Genomic DNA, 17,860 nt, shown 5'->3' on the forward strand with positions numbered 1-17,860 from the left:
GCAGAGTGCAGAGGGTGGCTGGCATTGTCCAGGATCCCCTGCAGCTTTCTCAGTGTTCTCCTCTCTGCTACTGCCACCAGAGGGTCCAATTATGAATGTATATATAGATATATGTCAAGTTTTCAAAATAAATGAACAACTAATGTTGAGAAAATTTTTAGAAGAAATTCATAACTTAAAGATTCCTACCTAATTGTATCAAACGCATAATCGACTCATCAATGTTTAACACAAAAGTTGCAGAATAAAAATGTTAATTTACTCTAATTCTTTCGTGGTGTAAAAGTATAACGTTATGAGTGGACCTGAAAGATGAAATAGTGAATGTTCCCTTTAACAACACCTAGCTTAAGCAGTTAGCGTGCTGTAAGTTTTCCCCTCAGCGTACAGGAAACAGGTATCAGTAGCAGAATTTTTCTGGTTTTCAACAGTCACCCAATCCGACACCTGAGGGCAAAAACACTTTGTTCCCTCCCAGCTCTTTTACAAGCTCTCCGTCGCTCTGTTTGGGCATTCGTCACGGTTGGTGGCAAACAGTGTAGATCAAGATGAGGACGAACTTCCTGCTTTATTTGGTAAGCATTAAGTCAACATTTTATTTGAGTTTGTCAACTGTTTGTATTCACCTCTAGAAAATGCTTGTTAGTTTAAAGGATAAAATGTTGCTGAACCATTTTCATGGGTTCTTATATAACCGTGAGAACAAAAAAACATTTGAGTGGGTTTACATGTACAGTATGGATTTTTTTTGTGTGTATTAGATAAAAAAAAATGTCAAAAAGATTTGTCTGTCAATATTTAGACACCCGGAATAGTTCTTTGGTAAGCTCTTCTGAAAATGAAAGAGAAATACTTTTTCTTTTTAAAAAGACTACTCAGAAAAAAACTACAAAAATGAAACCTGATTTAAATAATTTTCACCGCAGCTACTGTAGATTTTGAGGACATAGAATAAACATTAAAAGTGCTTTTTTTTTTCGTATACTAAATGGAACGCAAATGACTCTTTTTTATAAGGGTGTAACGACTTCTTTTAACAACAGAATAATTTGTGGTTGACGTTAAGGTTCATAGTCAATTTTCGTTCATTTTGAACGATCCAATTCAGTGACCTAAAATCGAGTTAAGACTTTCTTAGCCAAAAATTCAATCAGTGTGACTCAGAGATAAATATCTGGTGCGAAACAGTGCAGCTGAAGTTCTTTAGATTCCTTGTATTTCTTGCAAGATGACCAAGTTTAAATTTAACGTGTACAAACAAAAAAGTAAACAAGAGTCAATGGCAAATCCATTCACATTTTAAGATTCATAAAGTTCTTTCCCTTGTTGCTTATCGACCTATTAATAACACAAAGGGAACATTATTAGAACATTATACCACGTATGGTCACACGTCTTTCTAAAATTCAAAGTGTTTCCCCCTTGGACTGTGACAATAGCATATGTGTTGTACTCTGTGATGCATTTGGTCATTTTTACGTTATTGTAAAACAAACCCACTGTAAATAAATCCATATGGTATTACAATATAATCAGTGTATTTAATTTTAAAAACATGTTTTAGTGGTTTAGATCAATTCAACTCAAATTATTTAACAACTTGCCTCAGAGAGATCAATCTGGTTTTATCGTAGAAATATACATTGATTAATCGATTAGATCAATTAACTGTTACACCCCTAATATTTAAACAAATATCAAAAAGCAACAAGACTATACATGACTGTATAGTACATTTTACACAGTGGTAAATTTCAGAAATCTGAGGAATTTATTTGGCTTTTAGGTTGATGGCATCTTGCATGTGTGGTATAAGCTCAGACCATAAATTAATAAAACCCCTAGATTGCATGTGTCGAAGTCAAGGCCCGGAGGCCAGATCCAGCCCTCCGGGCAATTATATTTTATTCTATTGGTATTAATGTCCTGTTGCTATCTTGCGCTTATTTCTAACTTGTATCATTTTGACAAAATATATTGGAGAGTAAAATATAGAAAGTTATTTAAGGTTAAAGTTGATTTATCCTGGAATAATATTCTTTCCTGTTTTTATTCATAGTAATGTTAAAAAGTTACATTTTTAAAGTTGTAAAAATGTACTTTTAGTTTGTTGAATAAATGTTTATCCTGTTCGACCCACGACCTAAGGTGTGTTTGGATTTTGGCCCCAATGTGCAATTGAGTTTGCCACCCCTGCCCTAGATCCTGGTGGTAGTAAGGGGGCCAGACCACATCTAAGCATTGCTCTTGGTGGAGAACGTAAGGGCCGGTGAAACCGTCGGGAATTCAGAAAACTAACCATTCAGGAAGGGCCAAAAAAAAAAAAAAAAAAGGATAATGATTTCCTGAGAAGAAAAGCAAGCAATTAAGCATTGTGTTAAGATGAAAGCATAATGTTAAGTGGAATGTAGTGTCATAACAGCACCAAAAAAAATCCTGAAAGTCATGCAAATCTTTCTTGTTAAAACTGCACCAAAGCTTCATTATAAGTCCAGCCGTGAGACAATAATAAACCTTGGGTCTTAGAATTAGCATACTAGTTGATCAGGAGCTGAAACCTTGTGTGAACAAGAGGGGAACAGAATACTATGTGAAACATGCAGCAAAGGAACATAACCTAAAGAAAATCTTAAGTAAAAGAACCCCATTCCTCACAATTTACTGTAACCGGTTTCTGCTATTTTTATAAAATTGATTTTTATTTCTTTATACAGGTTTCATTTGCAGCTTTGGCTGTATGCATTTGTTGCTGGGACTCTCGGAAAGAAAGGGTAAATGGAGAAAAAAGTATGAAAAGCAACCACGGACACACAAAGTTTTTCAAACACTTCTCTCTATTCTTCCCTTTCCAGGATCTCTTGGTGCGAACTAAAAGAGTATGGGTTCTGTCTACATTTGAACTTCAAGAAGAACTTAATGTGACGTACCCACATTTTCTTTCAAAGGTAAAACAAAAAAAAAGTCCTTTAGAACTATTACCTTGATTAAATAAATATCAAGTTATTGATTTGTTATAGAAAAACCAAGACCAGACTTTTCATGTGTTTCTCTTAGATGTATAATGACCAGGTAGAAGGGAAAGAATACAGGTTTGAAATAAGCGGAGATGCTGTGGAAGGGGGATATCTGACCATTGATGAAAAATCTGGAGACGTTTCTGTGAACAAAAAGATTGACAGAGAAAAACACTCCTCCTTCCGTGTGAGTAAATGTGATATTAAAGATTTATTTGGACATAAAATAATTAAAATCTAGCCCTAGAAAACTGTTTAAGCAATATGTTTTAACCTACAGGTCGTTTTTGATGTTTACGACAAAGAGACAGACCTAAAAATAGACAAGGAACTGGTATTTGATGTGGTAATAAACGACATCAATGACAATCCACCAACGTTTATTAAAATTCCTAAAACTGTTACTGTGGAGGAAAACATGGAGGAAGGTAGGTCTACTTAAAAAAATGTTTAAAGGTTAACAGATTTTTACAGAACAGAATTTTAGAACTCGGGTTAAAAAAAAAATCGAATCTAAGAGCCACGTTTTATGGCCCACAAGTGCTACACAGACCCGCCCTCATTGCCTTCCTGTCATCCCCCCCACTTGCTGTTACATGTCAATGTATTACTTGTAGCCAACATGAATTTCCATCCATTTTTGTGCTAGTCACACATAAATACGACACCAGCTTTTTTAAAATGGCCATTTTCTGCTGGTTTTATCTCCTTAGAAACCCTTTTATTTTTTGGTTTATTGAGGTGACAAGCAGGTCTGTGCAAATTTTAGAAGAGTTGGCAAAAGTATATCTTTGCGATTCCTTGGCAACTGATTTTTTTTTTAAATCACGCCCAGATTCCTAATATGTTCATAATGTATGTTATCATTTCATTCATCTTAAGCTAAGGATGTTCCAAATATTCAGCTGAAATAGTGCAAGCAACAATAAAACACCACTTTTGTTAGGTCACCACGCTAACCCTGTTTAAAATCTACAAACTTTAAAACAAATATTTATTACAAAGGAACTTCCCAGGGATTCTCAAGGAATTAGGAAATCCCTAGAGGAGTTTAATTTGTAGATGGTACTAGAGGAGATTTTTTTTTTTAATGAGGGAAAATTCAAGTTGGTGGCATTTTTCCAAGGGTAAAGGTCAATAAAATTTTGGCTATACTTAACCAGGCAGCTTGCTTGGGAAATTTTAAGAAGAGCGCTGTAACAAAAGTATTCTTTTCCCATTTTGTGCAAAAATCACAAAATGTCACATTTTGCCACAAACTGGCGGCCAAGCTGTAGGTCCTAGAGCCATCACACAATAATTAAAAATAATTATTTGGATATCTCCAACATGTGTTTAACTATGTTCTGACCCCCATATGAGATTTTGGTCCATTGGATTTTTTTGGATTGTTTCACCCACTATAAATTCCTCTTTTTTATTGTGTATGTCATTCACTATGCCCAAAATTTCTTTTCACTGGGTAGGCCTACTAGGTGCATGCACATTTTGGTGAGGTTTTAAGTATGCGGTGGGGGGAAAAACTTCTTGGTCGAATGTGTTGTAAGAAAGAAGATTTGCGCAATATGGTCATTGCAGTCCAGGGTTGCAGAAGGGCATAATAAAAAGGCAAAACTAATATTAACAGGACATTGTTTAAACCAAAAGCCATTGATACTTTTTTATTCTGAATTTTCGTTTTTCTATTTCTGTTCATTCCGTTAGGCTTCCTGGGGGCGGAAGTGATTGCTGATGACAAGGATGACAAAAATACAGTAAATTCTAGATTCAACATCAGTGTGATTGCACAGCATCCATTAGAGCCCAAGATTCAAGCAAAATGGATCAGTGATAGAATGGCCCATCTTAACTTTACTGGATGTTTTAACTATGAAGTAAGGCCACATTAGTTCTATTTTTTAACAAGTTTACAGATGTTTGGGTTTATTTAACGTTCAATTTTTGTGTTCCAGAAAGAAAACAAATACACTGTTACTGTTCAAGCAAAGGATCCCTCCAATGTCCTCCACTGCTGTAATTAACCTAAATATTGTTGACAGAAACACAAACATGCCAGTGTTCAAGGAGAGAGAAGTAAGAATGACCTGTGTTCTCTAATAATTGATTTTCTGTCTAAAGTCATTTTTTATGGAAACATTTTTTTTATTGTGCTTGCTTTAGTACCAAACTAAAGCCTCAGAACTGGAGATCAAGGATGACATTCTGAGATTGGCAGTAGATGACAAAGACACTCCCAACACTGATGGATGGCGTGCAAAGTACTTCTTCATCAGTGGGAATGAGGAAGGCATCTTTAAACTGGAAACAGACCCAATAACAAATGAGGGGATTTTGAGCATCACCAAGGTAAACTGCATCTCTGTCTTTAAATATAGATTGTTTTAAAAGGATTTACACAAATGCGATAAAAACAAACAACTTAATTTTGATTTTTCTTGATTTGTGTGTCATTTGCAGAAAAAGAATTTTGAAATAACCAGTTTGGTCAACTTAAAAATTGGGGTAGAGAACATTGAACCCTTTTCTAAGTGTGAAAATGGGAAATTGGTTAAACAGGAAAGCAAACTTCCTGACTCAGTCAGTATCAAGGTTCTAATGATTGATACCAATGACCCACCAGAGTTTCGGAAAACAAACATAGATGTGTTTGAAAAAGAAGAATCTGATCCAGGAAAGATTCTCTTCACCCCAGAGGTTCATGATCCAGATTCTACTTCCTTCAGGTAAAGTGTCTGCATACTGTGCTTAAACTGAGCTATCTGCTTGTCTGCATTAAGTTGTAACACTAGTTTATCCGACTGTTTCCAGGTATCTACTAGTAGAAGATCCAGCTAACTGGGTATCTGTTGATGAAAAAACTGGAGAAATCAGAACAACTAAGAAGATGGACAGAGAATCACCCTTTGTGGATGATGACAATGTTTACAAACTCGTCATCGCTGCCATAGATGATGGTACTGAAAAGTTTGAAACAAAATCTAAAATTCTTTGGTTGCCAAATTAGTTGAATTTAAGGGAGTCTTTTTGCATGGATTCGAAGGTGACCCTCCAGCCTCAAGTTCTTGCACCATCAGTATCCACCTGAGGGACACCAATGACCACAAGCCTCATCTGGTCAACAGCAGTCTCATCATGTGTGGAAACAGGAACAACAAAGTGATGGTATCTGTAAAGGATTTGGATGCTGATCCCTATGGTGGACCTTTTCATTTCTCACTTAATAATACTGAAGATATGAAGAAATGGAAACTAGATCCAGATTATGGTCCGTACACATCTTTTAATCCATATGACTAAATTTGAGTATAAAGCAGCTACATACCTGTCTTTGCATGTTTCACCAGGTCAGCAAGGTGGCCTTGTCAGCCTGAATCCACTTCTCTTTGGAAACTATTCTGTGTCTCTGGAGATTGGAGACCTACAGAACAATATTGCACGTGAGACACTGAAAGTGGTGGTGTGTGACTGTGGAGAGATGGATACATGTCGTTCAAAAAAGCCACTTTCAATTGATCTTGGAGCTCCTGCCATTGGACTTATAATAGCTGGATTTGTACTATTTCTACGTGAGTTTTATTTATCACCACATACTTTAACTATAAGGGTTGTATCTTGAGAACTTATTAACTTCTTACAATATACAATAAAACATTGGAAAAAATATCACAAATTTAATTGTAGCTTTAACATATATTTTCTGTTACATTTTTTAAAATACTAATCATAGTTTAACGAGGTCTAGCACACATTGTATTTGATGATAATCATCTGTCATTGAAGAAAGAAACATTTTATCATTGTCATCATAATGCAAACTTTAACTCTAGCTGGATTTAAAGAGCCTATATCATGAGCCTTTCAGAGTAAACTTAAATCATGTATAAAATATTAAATTACCTTTGGCACAGTGAAGAACAAATCTGACCAGGAAGTAAGATAACTCGATCTCTGAGGCACAGCCTTTCGCTTCTTGTGGGTTGTTGCCCGTTTCATGACGTCAGAGCCGGCCACAGCAGCGTGTTTGGGTTTCACCCACAAAAACAAATATCCCAACTTTTGCAAAGATGGATGTGCACACCATACATCTTCGAGGCATAAACTTTTGTTTTGATGTGTTTTACAGTCTTACTTCTCGCTTTGGGAAAATTTGGACAACCAAAACATATAAACCTTAAAGATACAGGAAACCAGACTCTTATCAAGTACAATGAAGAAGGACCGCTCCCTTCATGCAATGTGAGTTGGCTGTGATGTTGTTCAGAACATTTGCAAAAGGTTGATGAACACATAATTTCAATTTCAGGTGTACCCTCTAACAATAATCAGGACAAAGTCCAGTAGCCCCGTGAACTTGAAAGTGATCCAGAATTTAGGTTTGATAGAAAGTAGTATCTTATTTCTAACAAGTTGCTGACACCAAGAAAACATTCATATTTTTGTATATTTCTTGTTGGACCAGATGGAAAAGAGAAATAGAGTAGGGTATGTGTGGGCATACAAGAGGGGAAACATTTTACAAACATCAGTTTTAGCTGCATAAAAACTTCCCACATGCATTCCAACAGAAATTATGCTCCCCTAAAAAAAGTATTTGTCTGAATAGAAAGGCGGTATTTAATTATACAGTGACTGCTAGTTAAGGGTGAAAAAAACAATTAATAAAAAAACTGAAATATACTTTTTTTTTTTTTTTACTAGAACTCATTGTTGGCTAGCAACAGAAAGAGCTACCACATGGTAAGTAGTTAAGTAGTGCTCTTTAACAGAATGATTTTTTTTCTCACAAACTGAAATATGTTATATTTTGTCTACAGGGCAAATCAGTAAACCAGTTTTCAAGTGTGACCGATAGTCATCCTAAAAGTCAAACTGACAAGGTAAGCCTCTCATCTCACATCTTTAACAACTGATCTTAGCTAAAGAGTCAATTTGAAGACCTTACTTTTCCTCTTTTTCTTGTTGGCTAAACCACTTCTTCAGTCACCAAAGACTGGACCTGATGGGAGCAAGATGATAAACGTTTTAGTGGTAATCCTTCAACTTAATCGCATTTTTGCAGAAAATGTTTCTCTTGAAGAGAGGCCTTACATAAAGTTGTTTGTTGGATTTCAAATTGAGATTCAAAGTTAAACACATGGATAAAAAGGCTAAACTATTATTCATCTTTTTTTATACCGTTGAACATAGAGCAATGTGCTGTAAGTTTGGCGTTTCAGACATTCTTTAGAAAAAGCTGAGCAGTATTTACCAAAGATCAAAGGGAAAGTGCTTCAAAAACAATGAACTTTTCAGCAAATCTTCTTTCTAGGGGTACTCACTACATTTGACTCTTTGCAGCAATCTCTTCATATAAAATGAAGATCTAAAATGAGTTAAGTCATTCAAATACATTTGAAAGCAATGGCATACCGCCAGGGCCTGCAAAGTCTTCAGTGAAGGCCTATATACACACATATATATATATGTATATATATCACACACACAGTACATAGAGCCATCGCTTTTTCCGGCAGGTTTACAGAAAAAGCACTGCTGATTAAAACATGGGTCCCCAAACTTTTTCTTGTGAGGGCCACATTGTGGCATCCACGGTTGAAAAGATGCTCTCTCAGACAGATGGTTCACAACTCTTAATTAAGCTGTGTGTGAACACATAAGAGCTAGGAAAAAAAAATACAAATACATTTTACATGTCCTACACTTGTACTCACCATTTCAACCTTTTTGTTTTATTAATTACTTTTTAAACAAACTTATTGAGTAAAATTATGTTCCTATCGTTTAAACATAAAATTAATCCTACTATAACAGTACATTTCAAACTATGACACGGCATTAGCTTGGCATCACAGTGCCATCTACTAGGGAAAATAAAATGTGCTAACAAAGTAAAATTGTGTGAAAACACAGAACTAAAAAGTTGCCAAACCGTAAATTATTACAAACCTTGTTCTCTAATCAACCAGGTGCTATGGGATATGATAAACTTTCATTTTTTCAAATAATTTTAACTTCGTTTTTTAACAGTTTTGGCAGACACGAAGCGCATGCAGCCTTCACATTAGCTTGAATGACAACTTCCGGTTTAGCGCTGTTTGTATCCCTTCAAAATAAAAGCCACAACCACGTTAAAAAAAAAAGAAAGAAAGAAATTGAGATTTAAAAAAATAAAATTGTAATGGGCTAAATCTAGAGGTCATTTACACATAACTTTTTTCTTCACTGATGTGAGGCTGGGGTCAGTTTGTAGGCTATTCCCTTGGTGTGTCCGAACATAAACATTTAGCCCACAGTTTTTTAAAAAGCCACCTATTATTAACCTTAACAAGGAGGTTTTTTTACGGAGGACGACTGAATACTCAGCTCTGCGATCCTCGGCCGGCTACTGTTTGAAAGTTATTGTTGGATATGGTTCAATATGGCAGAGACTGGCGACCTGTTCAGGCTGCCTTCATCTAGAAGCTGGGACAGGCTCCGGCAGCCCTGTGACCCAGAAAGATACAGTGGACTAATATATGGATGAATGATTTAGTATTCCAGAATAGGTTTGATAGAAAGCAGTATCTTATGTCTGACCAGTTTGCATGCATGCTTTTTTGAAAACCCCAGACCTAATCGTCAGATTTATTTCTTTATTTTAGAGGCCTGAGACTTCTCCATTTTCTTTCAATTATGAAATGTCCAACTCAAGATTCAACACGGTGAGTACAATCTATCTGATAAAGGAATTTAAGGTTGAAATTAAAACTGAAGTATCATGCAGCAATTATAAAGTAACGGATGTGTTCTTGTTTAAATTAGAAAGTGTTTAGTTATCTATTAAGCTTTTACTGTAACTTGTCACTCCACAGATGACGAGCAAGAACTCCCATCATCAAAGAAACTTCAGCAGAGGCCATGATGGTCGTTATATGGTTAGCGACAATTACCATGATAACTTATAAATCATTACTTTGGTTTTTTTTTTAGAGCTGTCAGACGATTAAAATTTTTAATCGCGATTAATCGCATTTTGTCCTGAGTTAACTCGCGATTAATCGCAAATTTACATATGGCCTTTTTTTAAGGAAAAAAAATGTGTGGTTTGTGGAATTTAGCAGTTCTACATTAATTATGAAAACAAGAATGACAAAATTAATAGTTTTCATCAGAAATACTTTATTTTGTAACATTGTATTGAGATAAACTTTCTTAACAATAAAAGGCTGTAACATAAAATGCCTAACAAAAGCCCAAGTGCAAGTGAAGGGCATTTTAAATTAAAAACTTCAATCAACGTTCAGTAAAATAACATAAAAAACATAAAAAATAACATTTCCATAACACTTTCATGTTCATTTTTGGTCAGGACCAAATCTTATTCTCCTCTGAACTACAGTAATAAATGAAATAGAGATTTATCATTTCCAATTAACTTTTGTTTTTTAAAACATTAAAGACTGAGAAAAGCGGGATACTCTGTGGATAGTTTGACAGTCTGTTACTGCCGCTGCGTTCTCTGGCTGCAGCTCGATGCAGCGACGTGTTCAGCGGAGCTCACCATGAATGACAGACTGTTATGCTGGGGCTGGATCACGCTTAAACCTGCAGAACATTTAAAACGTCCCCCGGTGCACTTGCTGTTCGGAACGTCGGGGATCCGCAGCTCTCGGGACGCGGCGCCGGAGGCGAGCCGGTACCACCAGACGTGGTACTGGATGCGAACCAGAGCCGGTTTAGGGTTCAGGAGCTCTCCAGGTCCTAGCGCCGGCCGGTTTTAGCTCGCAGCTCGGAGGTTGGAGAGCCGCCCGTGATCTAGTGAGAGCAGCTGGTGAGTTGGACGGCGGGACGCCCGCGCGCGGTATGGAAAGGCACGTATGAGAAAGTCCGCGATTAATGCGTCAAAAAAATTGTCGGCGTCAAGCACACGTCAGATTAATGCGTATTTAACGCGACAAATCTGACAGCCCTAGTTTTTGTTTTTTGTAATACCTCCCTTCATCCAGTTTTAAAACCTGTTTCATCCCTTTCTGGGTCACGGGGCTTCCAGAGCTTAAACCAACCACTTGTAGGTGAAGGCAGGATACAGTCTGGACAGATCACTAGTCTGTTGCAGGCCCGCAATCACACACCAGTGCAAATTCCAATTTACACATAGGGGCAATTAAGAACAACCAATAAAGCCAGTTCTTTTGTTTTTTTTGGACGGTGAGAGAAAGCCCCAGGGAGTCCCCACGGATGCACAGGGAGCATGCAAACTCCACACATAAAGGTCCCCCATTGATGATTCTGTCTCAGGTCCCCTAGCTGAGACTTGAACAGGGGGGTAAGTAAGGCCGGATCTAGGCATGGGCAAGGTGGGGCAATGCCCCCCCAAATTTCAGGACTGCCCCCCCCAAACGTGATGCCATGCAAACAAGAAAAACAGAGCGCTCTCTGCTCTCTCTGGCTCCCATTCAAAGTAGCTGCTAGTGGTGATTGGTAGATCCAAAGGAGGGCGTGGCCTCTCGCTTCACTCTGATCCTCCTGTCACTCCGTAGCTCACGCGGCACGCGCAGACAGGCTCAGCAGCGACAGAGACGCGGTTCTCTCCAGTGGAGCTAGGCAGAACTGTTTAGAAGTTTTTATCTGCCGTCTGTCGCTGAAACTACTCCATTAACCGCAATTTTAACTCTTTCTTGTCCTCATCTGTTGCTCTCTTTGTTGTAATGTGGACGAAAAAGCGAGAAACGAGTTGACAAAGCGCAGGTTTCTGGTTGTTAAAGCTAGCACTGTTTGTAGCAGCTAAGCTAACAGTACCGGAGCATTAGCTGTGTTTGAGATGACTCACCTGTGACTCCTCGGTGAGAGCAGGGGGCTGCAGGCGGGAAAGGCCCCTGAGATGAAGGCAGACAGTGGGAAGTTGGGGTTGTCTTTCATATTCCATTGAATTTTAATATGCCTCACCTCCTTAGTATAAACTTCAATATTATGTTGTTTATAATATTTTTTTAAACATTTGTCTGTGGACAACAGATATAAAATAGCTGCTGGGTTAATTTAATGTCCACTGTCCTGGATAAATCAATAAAATTGAAATGAAAGTTAACTTTTAAAGACAACAATAACATAACAGATTATTTGAAATCTTGTTCATTTATACATCATTGATTTACTACTATGTATTACTAAAAAGTAAACTCATGTCTATAAAGAAAATACATTATGACATTTAAATAATTATTCTGATGTTGATTAATATTTATAGTGTATTGAGTAATTTAGTGAAAATAACAAACGATTCAACAAAATACCAAAACTACACAACAGGATATCAAATGCTGGATTTGAACTAATTCCCTGCCGATGAAAATACATTCTGTTATCACTAAAGATTTTCTCATCCATGGATTTTTTTAAGCAATTTTGAAACAGGAATCAAGAGTTTCTGCAGTAGCAACTTGTTGGTTTGGTACATTGATGACGACAAAAAGAGATTTTTTTTAATTATCTGCTACAAAGAAAGTGTGTTGGCTGTTTTAATAGTTAAAATAGTTTAGTATTTATAAACTAATCTTAAATAAAGTGACAAAATACATATAATAAAAAATAAAAATACAAAAATACCCAAAATAATAAATGGCTAAACAGAACATTAAAATAAGTAAATAAAAAGCAACAAGAGAATACATAAATATATATTTTAAGACAAAAAATAGAACAAATATAAACTATTGCAAAGGAATAAAAATGACTCAAAGTAATAAATAAATAAATAAGATGTTCTTAAAAAGACCAAAAAGAGAGGGATAAGCAAATAGACTTTTTATCCGGATGTCAGCTGGACGAGGAAGTGAATATCTTCATGGACAGAACTTCCTCCAAAATCCTGATTCTTTCTCCTTCCAATTCACCAAAGACTCTTCAATATTAGAGATAAGTTGTAGAAAATAATTTCATGAATCTTATATAGTTAATGCTAGTGGGCATAGTGTGGGTAAATAGAATTAAATGAGGGTTTGTTTAGACAACTGTAAATGTGTATGTATTTTTGTTTATATATACCTAAGTAAAACCTAGCAGGATTTTTATGTTCATTTTTCTTGTTTGATACATTTTGATTTAATTTGGTTTATTTAGTAGTAGGGGCAGATAATACAAGTTTTCTTCTTTCTGCTGCTTTTCATCTATTAACTATTTAACTGTTTATGTGCATATAGTATTATTTTGATGTTATGTATCGTTATTAAATGAAATTTAAAAAAAAAAATCATAGGTTTCTCAGAGTTCTTGATAAAATAATGAAAGCTAACATCAAAATGGTCTTTCATTGATTTACAATCCTGTCCAACTGCGGTCAAATGAGCCGCCGTTCACATTTCCGTGGTCACATCAAGAAGCTCCGTGGAGTCTGGTGGAGATTTTCCAGCGTTCTCAGTCCTGCTACCGTAAGTATTGCATGAAACTCACACAAAAAATCCAGTGATGCTGATTTGACCACAGAAATGTGAACAGCGGCTCATTTGACTGCAGTCAATGTGAAGATACCATCTTCTCTTCTCCAGAACCTGAACTAGACACTAGGAACAGATGAGGGTTTAGTGCATGTGCAGCAGAGCTGTTGATGAAAAGATCACTCATTCAAAAAGTGTGATTGACTGAGATTTAAAAGGAGAAATACTCGGAAATGCAAAAACAAAATGATTTCTTATTACATTTGTTCTATTTCAGAAGAAAAATGACACACAGACATGATAAAAACTAAAAACAGGATTTTTATCAGAGGGGGACTTTTTATGGGCTTGGGAGGATTTTACACCAGAACCATTTTGTATCCCTAAACTTGCCCCCCCTGATATTCTGTTTGCACCCCCGATAAGGGCTGGCTAGATCCAGCCCTGGGGGTAAGGCAAGAGCGCCAACCACTGCACCACTGTGCGGTTGTTGGATTTGAAATTTGTAACCTGTGCTCTTCAAATTTTGTGCACCGTCAGTTTGAATCTACTAAGTAGAAGGAGGTGAAGCCAATGTTGAATCCCACTTTTCTGTTTCTGGTTCATTCATCATAGTGTTGTTACTGTTTTGTTGTTTTGCTAATTTGATGTATGCAAAAGGAGATTTATTTAATAACTGCAAATATTTTTAATAGTTTATTACCATAATACAAACTTGTAAAAAATTCAATTAAAAAAGCAAAGCACCGTTGCGTGTCTCATTGAGTCAAACCCACAATTCCCTCATGAGGAAAAAGCAAAGTGCAACTGCGTTAATCAGTATGCCACGACAGACAACTGGAATCATATCTTGGTCTTAGCCACTTTATTCAACCATAGCGGCGTTTTCGACGCCCAAATGTGACACAACAAAACAGCGCTTTGAAGGCGCTAGAACAGTGTTTTGGGTGCGTCGTTTGTATGCGATTAAACTGTTTTTTACGACCATCTAGTTGATAGAAGCTTAACATTACAGTGACTCCTAGTTAAGGTAAAAAAAAAAAAGCAAAAACTGAAATATATATATATTTATATATAGTTTTTTTTTAACTAGTACTCATCGTTTGCCAGCAGCATGATGAGCTCCTACAGGGTAAGTAGTGCTCTTTAACAGAAAGAATATTTTTCTCACAAACTGAAATCTGTTATCTTTTGTCTTCAGAACAAATCATTAAGCCATCGTTTTTCAAGTGTGCGGTCAGATTATCATTTTTCCAGTTACATTGAAAGGGTAAGCTTCTCAGCTCACATCTTGAACAACTTATCTAGCTGAAGAATCCACTGAAGACTTTACTTTACTGACAGCAAGTCATTGTTGACCTGTTTTACTTCTTTATTTAAATCCCACAGAAACTCTCTATGATGAGAAAATATGAAGCTGATGCAGATCTAAATGCAGGTAAACCAGATGAAAAACTCTTCATCTATAAATATGAAGGAAAGATGAGTGAGGATGCATCACTGGACAAACTTTCATTCAACGATTTGGAGGATGATTTGCAGTTTCTGGATGATCTTGGACCAAAGTTCAAGACCCTGGCAGATATTGTCAACAAAACTTCAAGCCAAAATAAAACAGTTAGTGGCCTATAGGATAACTGGAACAATCTTGATGATAGCTGGTGGGTTCATTTTGCCATTAAATTCTGTCAGAAAATGTAAACAACAACAGATGAACATTTCAGGGTTTAAGTGATGAGAGCATTGTTCTGATTTGGCTGTGAACGTCTCTTTTCTCTTTGACGCATCTTCAATCTCCGTATTAAAAATCCTTTACGCCATAATCTGGATCATTTTCCTGGAGACACGTGTACCTTTCCATCTGCTCAATAATCCATGTTCAAACCAGTTCTCTCAATTCGTCGCTCCCGTTTCCCACCAGGAAATAGTCTACTCCCTTCCTTCACCAGGAAATAGTCTACTCCAATGGAAATTGGTTTACATGTTTTTCTAAGGTGTAACCATTGTGAAGAAAATGTCTGTATTGTTTATGTTAGAAGTATTTTTCTCCTTTCAAAGATGACATCTTTTTGATGGACATAAAATGTCATAATTGAATGAATAATTATTTTAAAGAGTGTTTGTAAAAATGTGGCTAAACCATATATCTTATTTATGTGAAGGTTGAGTGTTTTAGTTTGGCTTTAAGTCATGTTTGGTTTTCCTTTTCAGTCTAACCAGGTTTAGGTTGATTATCCACAGCTGTCTTTATTTCAGTTATTTACTCTTCGTGTATTTAAATTTCTAGTTTTCAGTTCTTTATTGCCTGATTGTCACGTTTTTGTTTCGCCGTGGGTTTTGAGATGTTTAAGTTAATTTATTAAATGTCTAGCTTCTACCATTAAGCGGTCTTCTACATTTGTATACCAGTTCCTGACAGTTTGTTGTATTGTTCGGCAGGATTGTTGCTGTTTAACCACCAAATGATTTTACTGAAATTCATAGGAAAAATGCAGAAATTACACAAACACATGTGGGCAGCCCTTAGAAAACCTGAAAAACCAGTCTAGGTGTTTACATTTGGTGAAACGGTCTGCTTCTTCCACAGAGAAAAGCAAAGCAACAGTCACTACTATATGGTTATCATTTGGGATTGTCGTTAAACCTTTATCACTGCTAACTGTCTCTCTATTTCTATGGTATTGATAAAGTGATAAAGTGCATTATTGACCTCTCTTAATATTTTCTTCCTGCTAAATTGCAAATATGATTACAATAGTAGTCATTTTACATGCATCTTAGAAAGCAGCTTTATTAGATTAGAGGCTGAAAGTAGTATTTCAACACAAAGATATATAGTTGTACAAAAAAAGGCAACCGTTTTTTGTGTTACATAAACCTTCTGGACCTACGTGCAACAACAGTTTTCTTTTGTTTGCTTTGTCATAATAAAAATGTCTTAATATGGAAAAAGTTAAAGTATCTTGGCCAGAATCAGATAGGAGACAAGTAAAATACTTTCACTAAGCTAATTATTATAGTAGCTCATTTAAACAAAAGGAACCTAAAAAGTGCTTGTAAATTGTTCTTAGGCTGCTAGATCAGAAAACCATCAACTACTGTATATCATCCGTAAATATGTAGCTAAAAAAAGACATTTCCGTAACACCAACATATTCTTGTTAACATAATCATAATCTTCCTGTTGCAGACTTTTTTTTCTGTGTTTATTTTTTGGCTTACAAGGAAGATCGAAGATTTGTATCAACTATAAAAAGAGATCAGATTTAACTCCCTTTTAAATCTTTTTGGATTTTTGTAACACTGGAATATGCTGTAAGAGAATATTTTGATTACATTCTAATTCCATTTTATTCTCTTATGTAACCTTTCAATGAAGCTCTGTAACTTTTGAATGTCTTTTTGTGCTCATTAACACATGCCTCTGAATGTATTCTCAGATACTTAAAACAGCCTGCAGCAATTAGGAATTACAACTTAGAGAGTTTGACCCAAAGCTGCAGGCTGCAGATGACCTTTTTCACCTTTTAGGAACAGATGTCAAAAGAGCATTTCTTTCCCAAGGTAGAATGAATAAGAACAAGATATGGTCCCCAGCAGGAGGACAGGATGCTGATTGATCCTTAATGACATCCTCTTTACTCAGGGGTTGATCCCGAGACTAATGCAAGAAACAGATGCCCCTGCCTGTGTCCTTTGTGGGTGAAATGATGGAGAATTGTGAAAAAACACAATTTTTGAAAATGTAATTAAAGCATTAAGTTGCCTATTTAAATAAAACTAATAATAGATTGTTTTTTTAATTAGTTTATATAAAAAGAAGCCATCAACAGCAGTCATACAGTGTTTTTCTACCAGTACCAGCTATTTCAAAGTATTTTTTTGTCTGCTTCTGATTCACAACAAAATGAACAAAAAAATACATAAAAATGTAAATTTAATATTAATTTTCTAAATATATGTGTGAATGTAAGTGTAAATAGGTGTGTGATTGAGGCCCTGTGACAGACTGGCGACCTGTCCAGGATACACCCTGCCTTCGCCCATCAGTAGCCGGGTTAAGCTACGGCACCCACGTGACCCCAAAAGGGACAATTGGCGAAAAGGATGAATGACTGAATGAGTATATGTCTCCATCTTCAGAAAAATGTCACAAGAGTATGATAAAAACACCAAAAACACAATTTTCATGCCAATTTTAAATAATCCTGTAAAAATCTTGTTCTGCAATAGGTTCAAAAACATAACTAAATTTAGGGAACAAATAAAAAGGCTAAACTGAATTTAAAAGCAAAAATGATCTGTTATTTAACACAACAGAAGCCTTTTTATTTTTCAAAAACACAAAAAAAGAAGGACACTTTAGTTTCTCTTTCATCTGGCGAGTCTTAAATGTGCCAATAATTGTTTTTAAAAGGCTAACAAAAGGACGTT

General features: G+C 36.1%; 1 protein-coding gene and 1 long non-coding RNA gene across 3 annotated transcripts; one reads left to right on the forward strand and one right to left on the reverse strand.

Annotated features, from left to right (window-relative positions):
• Positions 1-5,011: 5,011 nt before the first annotated feature.
• On the forward strand, positions 5,012-16,172 carry LOC112159683 (cadherin-like protein 26). 2 transcript variants are annotated; one of them, XM_024293917.2, is made up of 15 exons: positions 5,012-5,087; positions 5,175-5,360; positions 5,472-5,737; positions 5,823-5,968; positions 6,055-6,279; positions 6,359-6,580; positions 7,138-7,250; positions 7,713-7,751; positions 7,829-7,891; positions 7,995-8,042; positions 9,656-9,715; positions 9,866-9,928; positions 14,520-14,558; positions 14,628-14,696; positions 14,816-16,172. In XM_024293917.2, exons 1-15 carry the CDS (start codon positions 5,013-5,015, stop codon positions 15,056-15,058), a joined length of 1,857 nt encoding a protein of 618 aa, XP_024149685.2. In that variant the 5' UTR covers position 5,012; the 3' UTR covers positions 15,059-16,172. The 2 variants fall into 2 exon arrangements, with proteins under 2 accessions (XP_024149685.2, XP_036068687.1); XM_036212794.1 differs by lacking the exon at positions 14,520-14,558.
• On the reverse strand, positions 5,191-9,084 carry LOC118598954. The gene is made up of 4 exons (XR_004948194.1): positions 8,961-9,084; positions 7,957-8,010; positions 6,337-6,479; positions 5,191-5,312 (listed from the first exon to the last, which is right to left on the reverse strand). It is a non-coding gene; the product is annotated as an uncharacterized LOC118598954 (long non-coding RNA).
• Positions 16,173-17,860: the final 1,688 nt, after the last annotated feature.

The sequence above is a fragment of the Oryzias melastigma genome, linkage group LG7, assembly GCF_002922805.2.
Source record: "Oryzias melastigma strain HK-1 linkage group LG7, ASM292280v2, whole genome shotgun sequence".
NCBI classification, from domain to species: Eukaryota; Metazoa; Chordata; class Actinopteri; order Beloniformes; family Adrianichthyidae; genus Oryzias; species Oryzias melastigma.

What these genes read in the sequence shown, in the direction of transcription:
- LOC112159683 (XM_024293917.2), top strand. Translation starts at nt 5,013, where the DNA reads ATGTCCTCCACTGCTGTAATTAACCTAAATATTGTTGACAGAAACACA. An exon ending in GACCGCTCCCTTCATGCAAT is followed by an intron (nt 7,251 to 7,712) that starts GTGAGTTGGCTG and finishes TTTTTTTACTAG; the next exon opens with AACTCATTGTTGGCTAGCAA. An exon ending in CCAACTCAAGATTCAACACG is followed by an intron (nt 9,716 to 9,865) that starts GTGAGTACAATC and finishes GTCACTCCACAG; the next exon opens with ATGACGAGCAAGAACTCCCA.